The sequence below is a fragment of the Herpailurus yagouaroundi genome, unplaced genomic scaffold, assembly GCF_014898765.1.
Source record: "Herpailurus yagouaroundi ecotype Mexico unplaced genomic scaffold, PumYag 77, whole genome shotgun sequence".
Lineage (NCBI taxonomy): Eukaryota > Metazoa > Chordata > Mammalia > Carnivora > Felidae > Herpailurus > Herpailurus yagouaroundi.
Window position 1 is genome coordinate 103,422,187 of NW_024412388.1, and position 18,552 is coordinate 103,440,738.

Here is an 18,552-nt window from a genome sequence, read left to right on the forward strand (position 1 = left end):
TGGACCTTTATGTCTATATTCACAATACCTAGCACAGTGCTCAGTCAGAGTAGCCAGCTCAATAAATACTAGTTTGATGAAAATTAAACTTTTCTTTGAAGAGTGCTATGGACTGAATGTTTGCATCTCCCCAAATTCATATAATGAAACTCTAATCCTCAATATGATGGCTGGTAGGTGGGGCCTTTGAGAGGTTATTAGGTGATAAAATCATGAGGGTGGGGTCCTTGTGATGGGGTTAGTGCCCACATAGGGGATGAAGGGACCGGAGCTTTCTTTCCCCACCAAATGAAAATATAGAGAAGGTAGCCATCTGCAAACCAGGAAGAAGGTCCTCACAGGGAACAGAGTCTGTCAGCACCTTGATCTTAGACATCTCAGCCTCCAGAACTGTGCGAAATAAACGTCTGTTATTTAAGCCACCCAGTCTGTGGTAGTTTGTTACAGGAGCCTGAGCTGACTGAGACAAAGAGTAAGAATCCTGCAGTGCTTCAGTCTATCTGATTTTCAGTGTTCAGGATACAGGATTATAGATAGATACAGTGGGTACAGGAAAGTGGCCTGAATCTATACAGGTTCAGGACTCTAAATGCTACTATCCTACATAAGTCCTAATCAGGTTATTTTCTCATTACCACCTACTTTCTCCTCATACTTATGTGGAGAAAAACATGGGGTACGATGCTCTAGTTGGATGTGTTTACTATGTAATACCACCTGTCACTGAAATAGTGCCTTTATTAGTCTTTGTTTTCACTTTTCTTTCATAAAATCCTTTCCACAAAGATCTAAGTAATCATTTGCATCGGAGAGGACCATTTTAAACACAAGGTAATTGCATTAATATGGGAAAGCTGAAGGCATCAGTATAGAAATCAGTAAGACATTTTTGGACACTGAGGATGAAGTGCTAGTAGAGATTACTGACAATGGATAAATAGAATATAGGAAACTTTGGGAAGCCCCCAGAGAAACTGTAATTTACCTCACATCAAAATGTAAAGTAAAACACAACTAAGACAAATATGAAAACAAAAAACTCACAAAACTCACAAAACACGACAGTGGGGGTGGAGGAGACACCAAATTTTATTCCTAGCTACAAGATGTTGAGAAGGGCACGTAAATGCAAACCTCCTTCATGCCCACACATTTATGCTAGCTCAAAGAGGAAAAAAGTATTGGGGAATTTTTAGATAATTAAATTTCTTATCACATTCTGATATCCCTACCTCTCTGTATTCAATCTTGCTAGCCTCGATGAAAGACAGACAGCCAAAATTTTAAATGAAGGATTTAATTAAGCTACTCCAGATCCTGGATGAAAAATATTTCTCATCCTGCTTAGTCACAAGAAAAAAAGGGAGAAAAGAATTCCTACATGAAATTAATGGTGCTGACATGACACAATGGAACAATAAGAAAGAAACTTTACAGAGGATTATGGTCAACTTAGGAACTGTACTGAAAGAAGCCTAGCTACTCTCCCATCTATTCATGCCAGGTTGTAGGCCAAAATTAGTTGATTTAACTTTGGCAGTTACCCAAGGCAGGCAAAAGGACACAGGCAGAGTCTAAGAACCACCTTCTCTTACCTCTTTATCTAACACCAAAGTTTTATAAAGGTTCCAGCGTAAAGAATAAACATCAGTTGAAATGAGTATGAGAATTGTTGTTCTGTATTATAAGAAGCTGATAATCAAGACTTACTTTATAAAAAATTCTTCAGGGCCACCTAATATATTTGCTAAAGGATTTTTCAAACATATAATGTTAATAAGAAGAATCACTTAAGAATGATACTGTTGAAGGGTCCAGATCTCAAGTCCTAAATAAAGACAGCCTCACGGGACACACCTCTATCATCTGTAACTCACTATGCAAATGTAAGGCACTATGTTTAACAACTTGTGACTTCTGAGCTGGCAGCAACATTTATCAGAAGTCGCTGAATTTGACCTGTCTCGTTTTCACAGCTGCATAAAATCCATCTGGACTTGTTCATTTTCCATTAGGCAAAAGAAGAGAGAAGTTTCAAGTTTTTCAATTCAGTTTTCTCTACTAAAGAGCATTTTAATGGATACTACCCTCTATCCCCACCTTCACTGTCTTCTTCTATTTCATCTGCAGCAACTGCACTGAGCTTTCAAGTCAAAGGCCACTTCTCAGAAATGCAGCATTAGCCAAGCCTGGCCCATGTATACTCACAGAGCTACAAGCAGATACAATACTCTAGGATTATGTACAAAAATTCTCAACAAAATACTGTACTAACAAACCGAATCCAACAATACATTTAAAAAAATCATTTACCATGATCAACTGGGATTTATTCCTGGGTTGCAAGGATGGCTCAATATCCACAAATCAATCAATATAATACATCATATCAATAAGAGAAAGGATAAGAACCATATGATCATTTCATTAGATGCAGAAAAGGCATTTGACAAAGTACAGCATCTATTCATGATAAAAGTCCTAAACAAAGTCGGTTTAGAGCGAACATACTTCAACATAATAACGGTCATCTAAGAAAAACCCACAACTAACATCATCCGTAAGGGGGAAAAACTGAGAGCTTTTCCCCTAAATTCAGTAACAAGAAAAGGGTGTCCCACTCTCACCACTTTTATTCAACACTGTACTGGAAAGTCACAGCCACAGCAATGAGACAACAAAAGGAAATAAAAGGCATCCAAATTGGTAAGGAAGAAGTAAAACTTTCACTATATGCAGATGACATGATACTATATATAGAAAACCCAAAAGACTCTACCAAAAAAACTGTGAGAACTGATAAACAAATTCAGTAAAGTCTCAGGATATGAAATCAATGTACATAAATCTATTGCATTTCTATACACCAAAAATGAAGCAGCAGAAAGAGAAATGAAAAAAATAATCCCATTTACAACTGCACCAAAAATAATAAAATACTTAGGAATAAACCTTACCAAAGAGTACCAATGTACTCTGAACTATAAAATACTGATGAAAGAAACTGCAGTTGACACAAAGACATGGAAAGACACCCCATGCTCATGGACTGGAAGAACAAATATTGTTAAAATGTCTATACTACCCAAAGCAATCTACACATTTAATGCAATCCCTATCAAAATACCAACAGCATTTTTTACAGAACTAAAACAAACAATTCTAAAATTTGTATAGAACCACAAAAGACCCCAAATGGCCAAAGTAATCTTGAAAAAGAAAAGCAAACCTGGACGTATCATGATTCCAGACTTCCAGTTATGTTACAAAGCTGTAGTCATCAAAACAGTACGGTACTGGCACAAAAATAGACATGTAGATCAATGGAACAGAATAGGAAGCCCAGAAATGAACCCACAACTGTTTGCATTAATGCTGACATTCTAAATTATTGCATTAAATATTACTGATCTTGGTAACTGGGTTTTCTGATACCCTCTTTAATTTTATACCTGAGATGAATCCCTCACTCACCTTTCCCTGGCCTTAGCCCTACCAGTCACTGGCAGTTTCTGTTCTGAAGGGCATTACAGTCCGTCACTTCACGACTCACTTTGCAACAGGCTAGTAAGACTCACTGTGAACCTCTTTAAGAAGTCCAGGTTAATGAATTGATAATTACTTTATGACTTCCGAAAGAGTGTGAAACAATGTGATAACACTATCGATTACTTGCAACCACTACCACAGGCTTCAGTTATCCGTTATACTGATATATATAAACAGCATACAATAAAGAAGTAATTCTTGAATTAATAGCTCCTTCAGCATCACACTGAAAAAATATTACTCTGTGAAAGGTATTTAGTAAGCAAAAGACAGTATTTTTCATTTTGTGGTAAAGATAAAATAACTACAGAAATGTGGCCAGGCTTCTGCTAGCATCTGCCAGAAAAACTGTCCATAAGATATTCTGCTAAATAGGGCATCCCACTTGAAGGAATCTTCTTGGCAGAACCGGGTTCAGCAGAGAAGAAAGAGAAAGTGATTTAACAGTTGACATTTTTCCCAGTGTATCTCTTGGATCTGATGTTGCCCTGAACAGCACTGAATGCACTAACAAGGTGAGTGAAATGGGAAAATGTTGAGTCAGCCATGACTTGTGAAAATGCCTTTCTAGGAGAACACCACCACCACAAATATTGATAGCACCTCCTCTACTATAAGCCAGGCTCTGGAAGATTCCGAGTGTCTCTATTCTCTCCTGACTACATAGAAACATATCAAGAGGACAAAGAAGGCAGTGGCTCCAGTTTTCCTGGAACGGCTTTAGGAGGTCTACACCATTAGCCCTAATCCTGGCAAGGAAAACTGTTAGTTGTTAATGTTGAAATGTTTCTTACAGCTAGTAGACCAATTTTAGGTAAATTGTGAAACAAAGTTGTACTTTATAACATTTTATATTTATAATGATTTACTTTAAAATGTAGTTCCTAGTTAGGTATTTTGGCAAAAAGTAGAGATTCTCAAATGCAATCATCCATCCACAGGTACCTATGTAACTCATGGTGACTCTCCAGTGTTTAATAAACACTATGCTAGTTACCTCCTAAGTGGTATGTAGAAATTTTTGAAAGAGTCCTTTATAATGATAATTTTTATCATTAAAAATAATGGCAGAGTAATTATATCAGATCAACTCTCTTGCTCACAATAATTAGACACTGTGGACAATATATTAAAGGTACCGGGGAGTAATCAAAAGCAGGCAGAAACTGGAAGGGATATGAGCCTCAAAAGAAGAAAAGCAAACTATATGAAACCTACATTTATATAGCTTTTTCCCTGAAGGTATTCCTCAGTCCACACAGCACAAGAGGAACAGAATGCAAGCAGAAAATGGAAGTCTTACTGAGCTGAGGAGTCAAAGCTATTTGGAACTGTCTAAGAAACTAGAATTTGAGGAGGAGAAATCCTGGAAAAGACAGAACCACAGAGCGGGTAGCCCTAAAATATGCATACGACTCCCACTTAAATCCTTAAATGATTCCTGGCTGTGCATGAACAAGGTACTTAGGAACCCAAAGGAAAGCAAGAGCTGGAAGGCTGAAAGGCTGAAAGGCTGAGCTTGGTTCTGGGGAGTCAGAAGCTTGAATTCAAGTCCTACTAAATTAGAAAGGTTTGGGAAATACTAGGCTTACCAAGCACCTCACACTTCCCACTGATCCCCTTGAGGAGTCATACCTTTGGAGTAAGGACCACATCCCAGTACTAAGACTTATACTGTCAGACTAAAGGCAAAACAGAACTGGCAAAACAAGGTCTAAAACCAAGCCTTCATAGGATCAAGGTGATCTTCCAGTAATGTAACTGCCTGGTAAAACAAAACTCACCACTCTTTGGTGGAAGATAAACTTTAAAGTGCATCACTGACAATGCCTAGTAAATAACAAATACTACCATAAATGAGAACTAAAGGGAAATTGTACCCAAAGTCAAGAGAAAGAGCTGTTGATACAAACATACCCAAAGACAATCCAGATGTTAAGAACTGACAGATAAGGACTGCAAATAACTATGATAAATATGCCTTTAAAAATGCACACTTTGTAAATTTTACAAATCATAACCATACCCTCCCCCAACATTCTAGCAAATTTGAGTTACCCATGATTTTCAATCAAATTGGGATTTGGAATGGTTTATATTTGAAAGCCTGAGACAAACAACTTGAAAGTGATTAATGACAGCCAAACTTAATTATATATTTATACCTCCCAGTAGGACAAGGGAGAGCATAAAATGTCTTATCTCTCTGTAGTGAGAGGGCTTTATTAAGATCTGACAACAACTATTTAGGAGCAATAATTGAGTTTTATGCAAGATTACACAGGTTTTCCTTGTCTGGCATCATAGACTATGATAGGGTACTTAGGCTCCTAACAGTGAGAAAAAAACTGTTGAGCTGTGTACAAAACTAACCTTTAAAAGTACTTATCCTCATCTGTCAATGTGATCTTATCAAGGATTTCTATAATTTCTATAAACAACCATTATATTTTAGCTGAATCAGTAGCATTATGCTCTTTAAACAGATAGTCAGATACCTTCTACTTTAAAACATTTCCATTAATTCCCGTTCCCCATCCCCTTGTAAAAAGAATTTGGCTTCAACTTTCTTTTCTTAATCCACTAAGCAATCTCATGAATAAAAAGATAATCATATGCCTTGCATGTCTGACGTCATTTTTATAGAACTTCTAAGTGTTCTAATATCCATTTACCATTTTGGGAAAATAATATTTACTGAACAAGCTAGATTACCTTCCTTCCCCAAGGAAAAAAGCAAAGTTGGTGAAGATACAATGAAAGGTCTGCTAAGTAGATGTCATTTTTTTTAAGTTGATTTATTTTGAGAGAGAGAGACAGAGAGAGACAGACAGAATGCACAAGCAGGGGAGGGGCAGAGGGAGAGAGAGAGAGAATCCCAAACAGGCTCTGCACTGTCAGCATGGAGCCCAATGCAGGGCTTGAACTCACGAACCGTGAGATCATGACCTGAGCCAAAATCAAGACTTGGACACATAACCAACTGAGCTACCCAGGTGCCCCGGATGTTATTTTTGCTTAAAATGTTGCTTATCATTCTGTGGCATTTGCAGAGATGACTGACTTGGCCTCCCTGATGTTGTCCTTGCTTTTCCTATGTCCACTTACGTTGACACTGCCAGTCCTGATGACGCCAAAAGGTAGAGAAATACTCTCTACTCTCTATAATATCTCCCGGTGTAGAGAAGCACTCTCTTCTTACAAGTTTTATTGTTCATATTGGTGTCCCAAAAGAACAGCCTCATCCATTTCTTTTCTTACTCCCCCTTCTCAGAGGGCTTGTTTCCCTCACAACCTCAGGGTTGGAGGACAGCTGAGGGACCCCCCAGAACTATATCCATAAGCAGCCTAACCCATCAACAATTACCAAGCATCTAGGGGCAGAATGTATGCAGCTCCATTTCTGTCAACCACAAAGTGAGTTCCCTGTTCCCTAGAAGTGCTTCTTCTAGAAACTGGGGGCAACTTTGTCTCTCTCACCTTGGTTGGAGAGTTTGAGACTAACAGGCCACAAATCTGTCTCCCAAAAGCGACCCTTAGTGTCCTCTCCTGGTAAGTGCTCAGAGACTAGTCTCTCCCATGTCAGACCACAAATACATAGGCCAACACTTAGAATCTATTTGAAATTCCCCCTACATAAGTCACCAAGTTGAGTTGTGTCCAAATAGAACTGAAGTGCCTCTCAATATAGTACTACCATCCTGGATGCTGTGTGAAGCAAATAAAATTCTCAGAGGGGAGGATCAGTATCTTCTTATTTAAGACATGGATTTAAAAAATATGTGAACGTTGGGGCGCCTGGGTGGCTCAGTCGGTTGAGCATCCGACTTCAGCTCAGGTCATGATCTCACAGTTGACGAGTTCGAGCCCCACGTCAGGCTCTGTGCTGACAGCTCAGAACCTGGAGCCTGCTTCTGATTCTGTGTCTCCCTCCCTCTCTGCCTCTCCCCTGCTTGTGCTCTGTCTCTCTCTGTCTCAAAAATAAAGATAAATGTTTTTTAAAAATTAAAAAAAAAATACATGAACGATGGTATCTATTGGCATCTTTTAGTTCACGAAATACATTGTTAAGCTCTAGCTGCATTACCAGCTACTCCACCAGGCAGTAACTATACAAAAATGCACAAGGCAAGGACCTGCAGTCTAGTAGGAGAAACAAACACATCCACAAATGATCATAATGTAATGGGGTAACTACCACAAGAGGGGTGAATAATAAAATAAAGCAAGTAACCGAGACACCAGGTGCCAAAAAGGGCCTGAAGATTTTGGTAGCCAGTTCTAAGGTATTAAGTTCCTCCCCGTCATTATCTCTAGTTGTGTCACCATTCTGAGAGGAGACTACATCACATTTTTGTTTTTGTTTTTTGTTTTCCAGCTAGAAAAACTAGGTGAGCAGCTCATTATCAATTACATAAAAAATTTCATTTCCAGTATTGTCTTTATTCCAATCCAAACAACCTATGGTTAAACTTCACCATCATCACCACTTAAAATATTGTCACTCAGGTGAAGAGTATGTTTCCTGACCTGCAAAAATTCTTTTTTTATCACATTAAAGAACTTAGATCCGAGGGTCAGAATGGACTTGATTGGAACAATTGTCATTATTATTTTTATGGTATTCAATTAAATATCCAGAGAAGAAATAAAAACATGTTGGATAAGGTCATTTAAAATGCTTATCAAGCAAGTACTGCTACCAAAGCACAGAACAAAGATACAGCCCATACAAGTGTTAAAGAAAATAAAAGTCCTATTATCAAATCTTATTTTCCATGATATAAATAGAACGAATACATTCTCCTGTTAAAATTTTTCAAATGAGCTGGATGGAAAAGAGGAGCTATTTATGAGATAATCTCACAGGCCTCCTCAAATCAACGAAAAGCATAAACTAGGTCGTTGGAGAAAAAAGAAAAACTGCTCCTAAGAAACTAGCCTACACTCCCTAGTACTGTTCCTGACTCTTACTCTTTTAAACCCCTATAGTGACATTCTCCATGGCACCTGCTTTCTGTCCCATCCCTGCAGGTGTATGCATCCTTCTCACAGTCTCTCTTTCTGAACTGGACTTTTTTACACCAGAAAAAATAGTTTTGCATGGCTATAATATTCACTTACACTAGGCAGAATTAAAGCTAGTATCAATTGTGGTTTGACTTAAAAACAAGATCATAACTAACGTGTTGAGGAGCGATTCTAGGAATGTACCCAATATACATTAACTAGTCACTCACTGAAAAGTCTTTTTCATAATGAAGAAGACAACGATGAGATAAGAAGTTCTTGTTAACCATTTATCTGACATCCACATCCTTCCATCCTCATTGCTCACAAAATTACACCAGAAAAGTTAGAGACCCAGTAACATTCACAGAAGTATTAAAAATAGAATTAGTGGGGTGCCTGGGTGGCTCAGTCGGTTAAGCATCTGACTTCAGCCCAGGTCATGATCTCACAGTTCGTGAGTTTGAGCCCCGCGTCAGGCTCTGTGCTGACGGCTCAGAGCCTGGAGCCTGCTTTGGATTCTGTGTCTCCCTCTCTCTCTGCCCCTCCCCCACTGTCACTCTGTCTCCTGTTCCTTAAAAAATAAACGTTAAAAAAATTTTTTTTTAATAAAAAAAAAAATAAATAGAATTAGTAGGACCAAATCTTGTCCAGTGTGCTATTGAGGAAAAATAAAATATATAAACAGGGAAAAAAACAAACAGAAAAACTTACTTGCAGTATCCTGTACCATTGTGGTAGGTAACACATATTCCTTCATTTACACAGGGCTCATAGCTGTCCCGACACTGCAATGCTAAAAATAAAAACAAATGCGTATTAGAAATAAGTCACTAATCATAACCCTCAGACAGCAAAGAAATGTTACCCAATCTAGGTCAACATCCGTTCCTATATCAGACCTGATCTGGGTTTCCCTTTAGAGGTTCAATCAGGTTTTCTTGTTTGCTTGCTTTGTTTTGTTTTTGTCCTTTGGCTTCTGGGGTCATAGGAGCATGGAAGCTCATCCTAGGAGTCTCTTCCTATAATAACTGTTTTGTAATCTTGAACGATGCCCCTAATTATCTGTGCCTCTATCTCTCCAGCTATTGCATCCCTATCTCCCAATGATACTAAGAAAATTAAAGCTCTAACATCCATGATATGCCATGAGCACCTTTAGTTTGGAAACATAAGGATTCATCAATGAATACTTAGGAAGACCTGGGTAGATATCAGGTCACCATGATATTAATGAATTACCTAAGGCTTCGAGTGAAGTTTTAAAACAGGCCACTTTAATATGTAACAGAAATATCAACAAAACTCATTGAACAAACTGTAATTGAGAGCCTAGTATGTATGAGGCACAGTACTAGGATCCAGAGAGAAAGGGGAAGTGGAATACATAAGAAATGAATAAGACATAATCTCTAGCCTTAAAGGGCTCACACAAAGATGGGGAGTAGACCACAAATGCGGATTATAGAGGAGGCGGGGGGTCAAAGTAAGGAAAATAAAAAGTTAAAGTTTTATACATGCAGATAAAACAATAACTTTCAAATTCTTAAACTCCAGTCCTTTTATAAGGCAACAAAAAGGCGCTTCACCACCACAATCCCTCCCCAAAAAAGACTACTCAGAAATAAACAGTAATAGTAGAAACTTTCACTGATTTCAGCCCGAAGAGAAGGGAGGCTACCCAAAGTCTACTACTCACTTGCTGGTTAACTACAATACCTTGATTGTTCAGCTTTCAGAGCTGGAATTTTCATCCCCAAAATCCTTATCATGAATCCTAATAACAATTGGAAAGGCAAGACAGAAAGCAACCTAGCCAAACAATAAAAATCAAAATTGAAGTTAATTAATTTTTCTGGAAGATTATTAAGATGTCCATTTCCTAGGGTGGTTATAAACCTGAAAGCAAAATTGAGAAGTCTCCACCTTTGAGTTTCCTCCAGCCATACTACTCTCTGAATAAACTGCTCAATATCAGAGGCTGTAGGCCTGCCCTGCTTGGGGCATCAAAATCAGCTTCCTTTCAGGGTGCGGGCAGGCACAAGCTGCATGTTATAACAACTCCATTAACAATCACTGAGTAAGAACCCTCTATTTTCCCAGTACTGTGACCAACGGATGGAACCATTTGAGGACATGTTTACAGAAATCTCATCCCTTAAAATAATAATATTTTAAAAATAGTAATAACCATAGCAGCTAACACACTGTACTTACTAAATATCAGATACTATTTTAAACACTTTGCACAGACTAATTCAATGCTCCCTACGACCCTATGAAGAAGTTAGTTTCATTATAACAGTTCCACAAAAAAGGTAAGTGACCTGCCTACCACCACACCGGTGAGTTAAAGAGGCAGAACTTGAACCTAGGGAGTCTAGATCCTACAAGAGAGTCTGTGCTCTTAACTTCTGTGATACACTGCTTCCCAACCTCTGGCAGTTTTCTTCTCAGGATAGGCAGAACAGGTATTATTAGACCCATTGACTAGAAAGTGGAGGCCAAGGAGGTGAGGTGACCTCCTCGTGGAGCATCACACCACACTAGCTGTGCCAGTGCTGGGCCCAGGACCCAGGTCTCTTAGTGAGTCCAGCCCCATCTCTATGGCAGCCGTTGGGATCACACAGTCACTAAGCTGCAGCCTGAAGAGACAGATTCAGGAAGAGGGTCATCTTGTTGTCCATATCCCACTTCCCTGTAGGGCTCAAATGCTCCCTCTTCCCACACTGATAAGGCCAATGCTACAACTATAATTAAAACAGTTAATGTCAGGTTATTTCCTCCATACCAAAGTTCTCAAACTGTTTTTTTCATTCTCTTTAGACACTTTTATTAGTTTCAATGAGAACTTCCTGACTTTTTTCTATTTGCTTTTTTTCTTTAAATAAAAAAGAAACCTGTCAGTAGGAAAGGAATGTCCTGCAGGCAGGGAGCGGGCTAAGCTGCAGCCCTGTCCTCCCCCTGCAGGAGTCCTGGCGCAGGGGAGACTTGAAATCCTGCCTCCAGCACTCGCCTGCTGTACTACTGCAAGTACAGCACAACCTCACGGGGGCTCAATTTCCCTACCTGTGAACTACACTGGCGTGGACTAAATGCTTCTGAAGGTCTCCTGCGATCCAACAGTGACACCTCCCTCGTCAAAAGTATGTGAATGGCATACCTGGTGCCTGGAGAAATCTATGCAGAAGGACATTAAGGACCTAGCCACCCATGACTCAGAAAGCCACGGGTGCAAAAAAAAATTACAGTCTGTTCCTATTAAGTGTCCTGGCAAATCATTACAGTGACAAGTTCAGAGAAACACAAACAACCCAAAGTCAGTATGTGGCAATCCATCTAGCAAATAACTTTACAGCCTAGCCTTAGTGAACCAATCAAATTCAGTGACCAAAAAGGAGGTGGGCTTACAGGGCTAAAAATTAATGCCATCTGGCTAATCTTTAGGATCACACTACCTTGACCCTTTAACGTTTACTAAGCCATGGTGCTCAAAGTGTGCATCAGAGTCAACTGGAGGGCCTGCTGGACCCCAGCCCCACAGTTTCTGATTAAGGAGGTCTAGAAGGGGCCTGGGCACTTGCATTCCTAACAAGTTCCCAGGTAATAGTGATGTTAAAGTCTGAGGAACCATACTTTGAGAACTTTAAGGAATCCCTAAGACTATACAATCCACTGGAGGTCTCAGGTAATCTAGACAGTAAGATGTTGCCTGAATAGACAAAAGAAAAATAAAGTAAAATTTGAGACTCATGACTTTGCTTAGGAGTAATCTGTAAATGAATAGTGTAATAATGTGCCATTCAAAGAGAAGTTAAAACTTTGATAATTTGAAAAAACTGCAGTGAGACCAGGAAAGATCTCATTTCAAAATTCAATTTGCCCTTCTTCCAATGTAAAACATTTAAATTTAACAGTGAAATTGAAAGCACCTTTGTATTTGTAGAGTAAAAAACAAACTGCTCAATCATACCCCATTTACAGAATAGATGCTTAAACTAATGTCTTAGTAGACTCAGAGAAATGAGTCACTCACAAAAAGGGTAACTTTTTCTAAAATTTTCATCTTAAGCCACAGTGATCACTCAATAAATACTGCTGACTTAAATCAATCTCATATACTGTATGTGTGTGCATGCATGCCTTCCTCCCCGCCAAAAAGGGGTGAAAACAGAAGCAGATTTCAATTTTATCATTCCATCACTTGGCAATGTGATACAAAATCTAGACACCAATTTCTAATTTTCACACATTTCCTGGGCAATGTATTTGGGGACTACGCTTCTAATGCTGAGAACACACTTACAAAGCATCTACTCCATGAGGTACTAGCCCAAATTCAGGGATTCCACGGTTAACAGAATAAAGTCCCTGTCCCCGTGAAGAGGGAAAGAGAGATTATAAATGAATAAATAAATAATGTCATTTCAGACAGTGGTAAGTGATAGATTCTGTTGGAAACAGAACCTGGATTTGGGAGACAGAGTAACTACAAAGGCTGGATAGGGTGACTAGGAAAGGCCTCTCTCAGAAGGTGTCTTTGAGCCAAGATTTAAATGAAAAAGAACCATGAAGATGTGGGAAAGAGTAATCCCAAACAGAGAAAGAGCAAGTGTAAAGGCCATGAGATGGGAATGAGACTGGTATTCCAGGTGCACGTGGCTAGCGACTATTTAGCAAGGCAGAGAGTGGTAAGAGGCAGGCAGGGATTAGACTCCCACTTCTGGTCTAAGTGTGAAGGTAAGTACTGCTTGGCTTTAAGCAAGGACAATGACACCATCAGATTTGTGTTTGAAAACAGTGACGATTATAAAATGTTCCAGTGAGTGAAAGGTTTCTTTTTTACATATGTGTATATAAATTTATTCAAGTCTTCCCTTTTTAGAATAGGCTGAAGATATCCATTCTCTTAGCTCCCCAAAAATGGTAAGAATTTTATTCTAACCTCATCCAATCTCCCAGAAGCCCCACTTGCAAAATGTTGGTCCAGCACTCTATAATCTACATTGACTTTCAGTTCTACTCAATTCTCAGAACTTACTCTCAGTTTGGCTTCAGAAGAACCAGACGAGAGGTCTATGCACTACCTTCACACAATGCCATGGTTCACACTTCTTCCAGGGACAGGCCTTTTCTTACGTCTTCCAGTCTACACCTTCAGGCTCGCCTTCAAGACTGCAGCCCACCTTCCCTGCCCAGTGCCCTCCCACCACAGTAAATGCAGTCTCTCCCTGGGACGGATCACCACTGCCCTCCAGGCCTCTACCTACTTCTCAGCTTCCTCTGCTGCCACTTCCCTCCACCATCTACACTCTACTCACTCTTTGGAGGCCCAGCCCACCTCCTGCCTCCCCCTCATAGCTTCCGAGTCTTACGACATTGACAACTCACTCACAGTTTAGCCCTTAATTCTATACGGTCTTCTCTCTCTGCTTGTCCATGTTTAAGTTCCCAGAGGATAGAAGACCTTTCTTCTTTTCTATCTATTTGAGGCAATATAGTTTAATGCACCAGCATCTGAGCTTGGATTCTGGCTCCACCATTTACTATCTGTCTCTGTATCCACTTTGTGCTTCAGTTTCTTCACCTATAAAATCATCTCTCAGAACCCTGGTAAGAAATAAATAAATTAACCACTTAAACAGCCTCGAACAATGCCTGATACATAAGTAAGAACTCAAAAAAAACCTAGCTCACATAGTAGGTACTTAAATTCTTGGTAACTAAATGCATGATAAATGGTGCCTTTAGGGAAACTTGTTATATCAATCAAACCCTAGTTTAAACATACTGAGAAATCTAGAAAAATAGAAGAGCCCCAGGCAATTTAGGATGTAATATCATTAGGTGAAATAAATTCTTCCCAGTTGCCATCGATAACAATCTAATAAAAGACATACTGAACTACTACTACTACCACCAAAAAAAAAAGAAAAGAAAAAAAAAGCAGAGGTCACTGCTTAAAAAAAAAAAAAAAAAAAAGGTATAGTACTGGAATAGTACTGCAGGAATAAGAAGCCACTCACTAAAGGTACACACTATATATGAGCAAAAATGTCTTTCAATTTTAACATGGTTCTATTACTATTGTTTGAAGAACTTACTGTGAGCATGGCCTTTTACTAGTCATTGCATGGAAATCAAACAAATGAAACAATTCCTATCCTCACAGTCCATACAATCTAATGAAGGGAAGTTAGGGGTAGGGGCAAAGAGAATGTGATCTACCCAAATGACTCTGAGATAAATACAAACAAAATAAAACTTGTTTTTATATCTTTAGCAAACCCTCTTCATATCAATCTCAGGACCACCCTAAAAAGAGCCGCTAAGAAATACAACCCAAACCCTTGTTGTTTAGCACTGTGTAACTCAGTCCAGACAAGGTTCTAGTATTGATTCAAGTTTATTGGCCTTATTTGTCTATAAATACTACAAAAAAACCAGAATAAGCTGTCATTGATTTTGACCAGGTCCAGGGCTTCAGGAATCTGCCCATTTAGGGACTGGCCCAAGGTATCCTGACTTGATGAAATCTTCCTTAAGATTTCGTCTAGGCGTCTGACTAGTTTTCCAGGGCTTTTCAGTATCATGCCAGCTACATATCATTGGTTTAAAAGCCTCCCTTTGTTTTACGAATCTCTAACATGAGTAATTAAGTCTGCACCCCAGCCAGTTGTAATCTGAGCAGCCTTCAATGTGTTTCACTTGTTGCATTAACATGTAATCACTGTGAATTGGCATTACTTGTTGCTTTGTAGCCTCTTCAAATAAGCCTCTGTTGTCTATCTCACATGATTTTTTTTTTCCATATCCTGCTCCACTGGTCTGCAGTGTGGTATCTGTTTGTGTTTATATCCACTGCTCACTCAAAAGCCGTTTTAATATCTTAAATTGGTGGGGTTCCTAAAATACGTGAAGAGAAGGTATACAGGGCCTTTTGAATTTTCTCTTTAACGTTTATGCAAATTTTGAGTACCAGCATTTGAGAGACAAGTACTCTGAGTTTATGCCCTAGGACCTTGGCTACAGCTAGCTGCTGCTGCTGCTGCTGCTTCAGGCACATGGTGTCTGGAAGAGACCCGGTAAAATGAACAAAGCAAAGTTTTCCAAAATGACTGCTTGCATTATTACCAAAAGTAGGAGAATTGAGGGCAGACAGAGAGACATCAGGGATTTGCAATAATTCTCATAGCACCCTGTGATTTCAAACAACAAACTTCCACTAAACTTTTTATTCCATTTTTTGGGATCAAGCCATGAAAAAAAAAAAAATCCAAACAAACAGAAGTGCAGAAGCTTCAAATCCCAAGTGGTGCATTTAAATAAAAACAAAGTAGAGAAACATCTGTCTTCCTCTTTGAAATTCGTCTTGATTAAAAGGCAAATAAATACAACAAGGAAGATACCAGTTTTTTATTTTCCTGATAGTGTTACAAGGATTTCGATGTCCTTTACAGGTATCATCTAATAGAAAATGTGTTTCCTATTTAAGAGATGCTAATACCAGACCCATAAAGATTGAGGCTTAGGCTATAGAGTTCATAGCAAAATAGTATTACTTTTCAAAAAGAGGTATACCTTGATTTAAGAAAATATAACCAACAGAAACTGAAATTATAAATTACATAAGGGGGGGGGCGCCTGGGTGGCTCAGTCGGGTAAGCATCCGAATTCAGCTCAGGTCATGATCTTGCGTCCTGAGTTTGAGCCCCGCATCCGGCTCTGTGCTGAAAACTCAGAGCCTGGAGCCTGCTTCACATTCTGTATCTTCCTCTCTCTCTGCCCCTTCCCCACTCATGCTCTGTCTCTCTCTCTCTCTCTCTCAAAAATGAATAAATGTTAAAAAAAATTTTTTTAATAAAAATAAATAAGTAAATAAATTACATAAGGGTGTTTTTGACATTACTAATGTAATATTCATTTTATAAAGATAACCATCCTAATGAGTTGATGAATCTAGAATAATCTTTTATTTTAAAAATGCCAATTTTGTCTATTTTATACTATTAGATTCACTGCAAAAAACAAAATCCATCAATATTTGCTGTGCTATATTGACATATACTGTGCATTGTTATTTACTTTTTTATTTTTGTCTTCTTAAAGACTGCAGAAAAATTTTCATTTATGAGTTAAATAAAATGAATAATTATAAAAATATATTTATAAATCAGATGTGGCCAATTTGTTAATAATCACTTCTCCACACATGTGCATTCTTTCACTTGGAAAATACTTCCCCTCCCTTTCTTCCTTATCCATCTAGCTTACTCCTACCTATATTTCAAATCATAGATAAAACAATACCTTCCTTAAGAAGCCCTCAGAGACCCTCCAGTCTGATTTAGATGTTCCCCCTCTGTGCTCCCATTACATCCTAGGTAGATTTTTTTTTTTTTAAAGTGCTGGCTCACCTGTCTCTCTCCCTCATCTCGGTGCAAATTCCCTAAGATACAACTAGCTCATCTTTGTCTACCTGGGACCTAGCCCAGTGCTAGAACCGTAAGCAGGTACAGTCAATACTCAAGTTATTCAATGAACTATCTTTAACACAAAACCTATTAACAAAGTCAACAAGTCAACACCCAACTTGTGTTTAAAATGTTCTAAGGCCTCAATTTCAACAAGCATAGTGATCCCAAATGTGACTGTGCCTAATAATTCTGATATCATTTTGTATAAGCAGTAGAAAAGTAAAATGAGAAGGAAATAATGGTGCAAATTTCCTGGCCTTTAACAGGGAAGAGAAGTTGAGGAAGTGGAACCTTATTTTTCTAATCTTCACAAAACTAAACATATTTGGAAGTTCCTGCTTTAACATTTGCATGAATTAAAGATGCAGCTTCCCCCACTCTTCCCCATGAATCTTAAGCTATGTGTATTATGGTGAAGAATTGATTTAAGGGGTGCCTGGGTGGCTCAGTCAGTTGAACGTCCGACTCTTGGTGTCAGCTCAGGTCATGATCTCACAGGTTCTTGAGTGTGAGCCAAGCCCCACGTCAGGCTCTGTGCTGACAGTGCAGAGCTTGCTTGGGATTCTGTCTCTCTCCCTCTATGTCCCCCTCCCTCCCCAAAAAAAATAAATAAATAAAGATTTAAAAAAATGAATTAATTTAAATGAGTTGAACAAAAGCCAAAGTAATTTACATCTAAACAGCAAATACAGAAAACATAGTAATAAAAATTCCAAGTGAATGGTAAGCTAAGATCATATGTTTTCATTATATAGTACCATTTTCCCCAAGTAGATTCACTAACACACATCCACAGAAAAATAAGCACCAATCTGATCCAAAGTAGACCTGATGTATTTCTTCACTATGAGCATCTAACCCTTTGGAAAATGACACTGATCAAAATAATTACAGGATTTATATATCCAAAAGGTTCATTCAGGATCTCAGTATAATAAAACCCAAGTGCAGGGGGCGCAGGGCGCCTGGGTGGCTCATTCAGTTAAGTGTCTGACTTTGGCTCAGGTCATGATCTCATGGTTTTTTAGTTCGAGCCCCACGTCAGGCTCTGTGCTGACAGCCTGCTTCGGATTCTGTGTCTCCCCCTCTCTCCGCCCCTCCCATGCTCATGCTCTGTCTCTCTGTGTGTCTCTCTTGGTCTCTCAATAACAAATAAACGTTCAATTTTTTTTTAATAAATACAAAATAAATAAAATAAAACCCAAGGGAGGAAGAAGCTGTATCAGATCTAGAAGTTAAATTATTCTCTATACAAATATATATATAGTGATATATAGTGGTCAAAAAAGGCCAATCCAGGGGCGCCTGGGTGGCGCAGTCGGTTAAGCGTCCGACTTCAGCCAGGTCACGATCTCGTGGTCCGTGAGTTCGAGCCCCGCGTCGGGCTCTGGGCTGATGGCTCAGAGCCTGGAGCCTTTATCCGATTCTGTGTCTCCCTCTCTACCTGCCCCTCCCCCATCCAATCTCTGTTTCTCTTTGTCCCAAAAATAAAAAAACGTTTAAAAAAAAAAATTAA

At 38.9% G+C, this 18,552-nt stretch overlaps 1 protein-coding gene across 2 annotated transcripts in view; it reads right to left on the reverse strand.

Moving 5' to 3' along the window:
* Positions 1 to 18,552, reverse strand: part of NOTCH2 (notch receptor 2) — a 173,627-nt gene that overhangs the window by 122,457 nt on the left and 32,618 nt on the right. For both annotated transcript variants that reach the window (XM_040471479.1, XM_040471478.1), the window contains exon 2: positions 9,274 to 9,355. In XM_040471479.1, coding sequence (XP_040327413.1) covers positions 9,274 to 9,355 — 82 coding nt within the window. The remainder of the gene's footprint in view (positions 1 to 9,273; positions 9,356 to 18,552) is intronic.